The sequence below is a fragment of the Carlito syrichta genome, unplaced genomic scaffold (assembly GCF_000164805.1).
Source record: "Carlito syrichta isolate Samal-C Ts95f unplaced genomic scaffold, Tarsius_syrichta-2.0.1 Scaffold288448, whole genome shotgun sequence".
In the NCBI taxonomy this organism is placed as follows: domain Eukaryota; kingdom Metazoa; phylum Chordata; class Mammalia; order Primates; family Tarsiidae; genus Carlito; species Carlito syrichta.
In genome coordinates, this window is record NW_007232544.1 from 288,983 (window position 1) to 293,121 (window position 4,139).

At 43.9% G+C, this 4,139-nt stretch overlaps 1 protein-coding gene across 3 annotated transcripts in view; it reads left to right on the forward strand.

The window, feature by feature from the left end:
• Positions 1 to 4,139, forward strand: part of ASH1L (ASH1 like histone lysine methyltransferase) — a 202,012-nt gene that overhangs the window by 178,710 nt on the left and 19,163 nt on the right. For all 3 annotated transcript variants that reach the window (XR_002481715.1, XM_008053776.1, XM_008053777.1), the window contains 2 exons: positions 3,080 to 3,134; positions 3,216 to 3,348. Coding sequence is in view for 2 of the 3 variants with exons in the window: in XM_008053776.1 (XP_008051967.1) it covers positions 3,080 to 3,134; positions 3,216 to 3,348 (188 nt within the window). In the remaining variant the exon portion in view is untranslated. The remainder of the gene's footprint in view (positions 1 to 3,079; positions 3,135 to 3,215; positions 3,349 to 4,139) is intronic.

The following is a 4,139-nucleotide window of genomic DNA, read 5'->3' on the forward strand; positions in this document are numbered from 1 at the left end:
GTCCTTCCATCTCAGCCTTCCAAGTAGCTGGAACTACAGGCATGCGCCACCATGCCCAGCTAATTTTTTTATTTAATGTAGAGATGAGGTCTCACTGTGTTGCCCAGGCTGGTTTTGAACCATTGGCTCAGGTATTCCTCTCACCTTGGCTTCCCAAAGTGCTGGGATTATAAGTGTGAGCCACCATGCCCAGTAAGAAATACACTTTCAAGAAAATTACCAGCCGGGCTCGGTGGCTCAGCCTGTAATCCCACGCCTTGGGAGGCTGAGGTGAATGGATTGCCTGAGCTCGCGGGTTCGAGACCTGCCCGGGCAACTTGGCGAGAACTCATCTCTACAATAAATTAAAAATTAGCCGAGCGTGGTAGCACATGCCTGTAGTTCCAGCTACTTGGAAGGCTGAGGTGGAAAGATCACCGGAGCCCAGCAGGTCGAGGCTGCTATGGCCAGGAGCGGCCACCACACTCCGGTCTGGGCAACAGAGTGAGACTCCAACTCAAAAGAAAAGAAAAAAGAAAATTACCATTTACTTTTTATGCAAACAGTTTTATACCACTCCTTTCCTCTTCCAAGACACATCTTTTGGATGTGTGTTGGAGGTAGGAGTGGGGAAGAAGAGAGTTTTTAATTTTGGGTAGGTAGTTTGGTAATGTATAAGTAATATTTTCTTTCTTTTCTTTTTTTTTTGTTAAAGTCTCACTCTATCACCCAGGCTGAAATGCAGGGGCACGCTCACGGCCACCACAGCCTCAACTTACTGGGCTCAGGTGATCCTTCCACCTCAGCTTTCCAAGTAGCTGGAAACACAGGCATGCTCCACCTTGCCTGGCTAATTTTTTTATTTACTGTAGAGATGAAGTCTTGCCATGTTGCTCAGGCTGTTCTCAAACCCTGAGGTCAGACAATAATCTCGCCTCAGCCTCCCAAAGTACTGGGAATATAGGCGTGAGCCACCGCACTTATTTTTTGACATTTTTTGACCAAGAAGTTTGGGGATGTTTCACTCCTGTAATCCCAGCACTTTAGGAGGCAGAGATGAGAGAATCCCCTGAGTCCAAGTGTTCAAGACCAGCCTGGGCAACCTGGTGAGACCTCATCTCAACAATAAATCAAAAAATTAGCCAGGTGTGGTGGTGCCTACCTGTAGTTCCAGCTACTTGGAAGGCTGAGGCAGAAGGATTGCCTGAATCCAGCTGGTGGAGGCTATGGTGGCTGTGAGCATGCCACTGCACTCCAACCTGGTTAACAGAGTAAGACTCTGACTCTAAAATAAAATAAAATGAGATTTTGACAAATAATTGCAGCTTTTGCCATCAGCTTTGGTTTGTCTTTCTTCCTTTTCCTAAATTTTGAGGAATTTGAGTCTTTCTTTTATTTCTCTGTATGCTGTTTATAATACTGTTAGTATTACAGTGGCTTTTTGCAGTTCTGTTAATCTAAGGATATAGAGAGGAAAGGGGTTATCAAACTGCCTTAAATTATAAACTTTTTTTTTTTTTTTTTGAGTTGGAGTCTCACTCTGTTGCCCAGACTGGAGTGCAGTGGCTGCTCCCGGCCACCGCAGCCTCGACCTGCTGGGCTCCGGCGATCCTTCCACCTCAGGCTTCCAAGTAGCCGGAATTACAGGCATGCGCTACCACGCCTGGCTGATTTTTTGATTTATTGTAAAGATGTGGTCTCGCTGCCCAGGCGGGTCTCAAACCCGCGGGCTCAGGCAATCCACTCACCTTAGCCTCCCAAAGGCGCAGGATTACAGGCTGAGCCATCGAGCCCGGCTCAAATTATAAACTTTTGTGCCACCTATTCCATTTATATTCCCAAAAGATCACTCTTTCTGCGTTCTCATCTGACTTAACATGAAATTGCAGTAGATATATCTACTGTGTTACTACATTATGAGCTTGAAACAACAGGCTTTTTAACTCTCTCTAGTGAAATTGCCAGAAAGCAAGACAGTAGCAAATGAGTAGTCCCTCAGCATGAATTTGATTTTCATAATAAGAGCAACTATTACAGGAAAATGAATTCCTGAAAATAGTTACAGTACAGTACTAAATTGTTATTATCTGGAATTTAATAGAACCTAAACCAACAATAATATTACTCAAGGGCAGTTAATGAGAACTAGAAAATATTTTTGGATAAAATGATCTTTTTGCCATAATAAGATTTGTTTAGCAATAATTTGTCCTGAACAATCCAACCATCTCAGTAAGTTCCCATTTCTCATTCTTTATTGGAAGTTCTTCCCATTGCTCAACATTTCAAGTATATAAATTATATCCTAGGCAATCTTTTTTTTTTGAGTTGGAGCCTTACTTTGTCCCAGGCTGGAGTACAGTGACACACTCATAGCCACTGCAGCCTCAACCTGCTGGGTTCAGGTGATCCTTCCGCCTCAGCCTTCCAAGTAACTGAAACCACAGGCATGCGCTACCATACCCAGCTAATTTTCTTATTTATTGTAGAGGTGAAGTCTGGCCATGTTGCTCAGGCTGGTCTCAAACTCCTGAGCTCAGGCAATCTTCTTGTCTCTGCCTCCCAAAGTTCTGGTATTACAAGTGTGAGCCACCGTGCCCAGCCCTAGGCAATCTTAAAAGTATCATTTGAGCTGGGCTCGGTGGCTCAGCCTGTAATCCCGCTCTTTGGGAGGCTGAGGTGAGTGGATTGCCTGAGCCCGCGAGTTCGAGACCCTCCCGGGCAACTTGGCAAGACCTCATCTCTACAATAAATCAAAAATTAGCTGGTCATGGTAGCACGCACCTGTAGTTCCAGCTACTTGGAAGGCTGAGGCGGAAGGATCGCCGGAGCCCAGCAGGTTGAGGCTGCGGTGGCCAGGAGCGTGCCACTGCACTCCAATTTGGGTGACAGAGTGAGACTTCAACTCAAAAAAAAAAGTATCATTTGATCTTGCCTTTACCTGCATTTCTGAAACAGTAGGTTTTTCAGTCAGGCCTCAAAAAAACTTGGATTTCTTTCTAACTTTTAGTTTGAGGGATTCTACTTTTTCATTTAGGAGACAATGCTTGCCTCCCTTGAATCTTAGAGTCTTTCTACTAAGCCTTGCATTCTTTTTCAGATTCTTCCCGACAAGCATTGGCAGCTCCACTTTTGAACCTTCCCCCAAAGAAAAAGTAAGTTCACATTTGTGGAATCATCTGAATTTTAGAAAAGTGCTAAATGTACCAGATTGACACCCTGGCTTTGTGTTCCAGGAATGCTGATTATTATGAGAAGATCTCCGATCCCCTCGATCTTATCACAATAGAGAAGCAGATCCTCACTGGTTATTATAAGACAGTGGAAGCTTTTGATGCTGACATGCTCAAAGTCTTTCGGAATGCTGAGGTATTTTTCCACAGACTTTAAACACAGATTTTAAGAAGTTTATTCTGAAGAGAACCATCTAGAAATTTAAAATTTTTACCCTTTTCTCCCATCAGCCATGTTTCTGATTGGGAAAGGCAGTCATATTTTAGTATCCTTTGGGTGTGTGTTACAGTTTGTTAAATATTGTAGAATCCTGTACAGTAAAGATATTGATTGGAAGGTTAAATCATTCCTCTAAAGATGAAAAAAACTTTGTAAAAACCTAATTTAGTATTAAGTCTCTATAACTACATTATATAAACATCTTCAGATACTTAAGGAATATATGTGGCTACTTACCTCAAGAAAATAGGCCGGGTGTGATGGTTCACTTCTGTAATTCTAACATTTTGGGAGGCGGAGGTGAGACAATTGCCTGAGCCCAGGAGTTCAGGACAAGCCTCGGCAAATTGGCAAGACCTCATCTCTACAATAAATCAAAAAATTAGCTGGGCTTGGTGGCAAGTGTCCCTGATTCCAGCTACTTGGAAGGCTAAGACAGAAGGATCACCTTAGTCCAGCAGGTTGAGGCTGCAGTGGCCGTGAGCATGCCATTGCACTCCAACCTGGGTTACAGAGTAAGATTCCAACTCAAAAAGACAAAAAGAAGCCGGGCTCGGTGGCTCAGTCTGTAATCCTGCGCTTTGGGAGGCTGAGGTGAGTGGATTGCCTGAGCCCGCGGGTTCGAGACCCACCTGGGCAACTTGGTGAGACCTCATGTCTACAATAAATCAAAAAATCAGCCAGGCGTGGTAGTGCATGCATGTAAT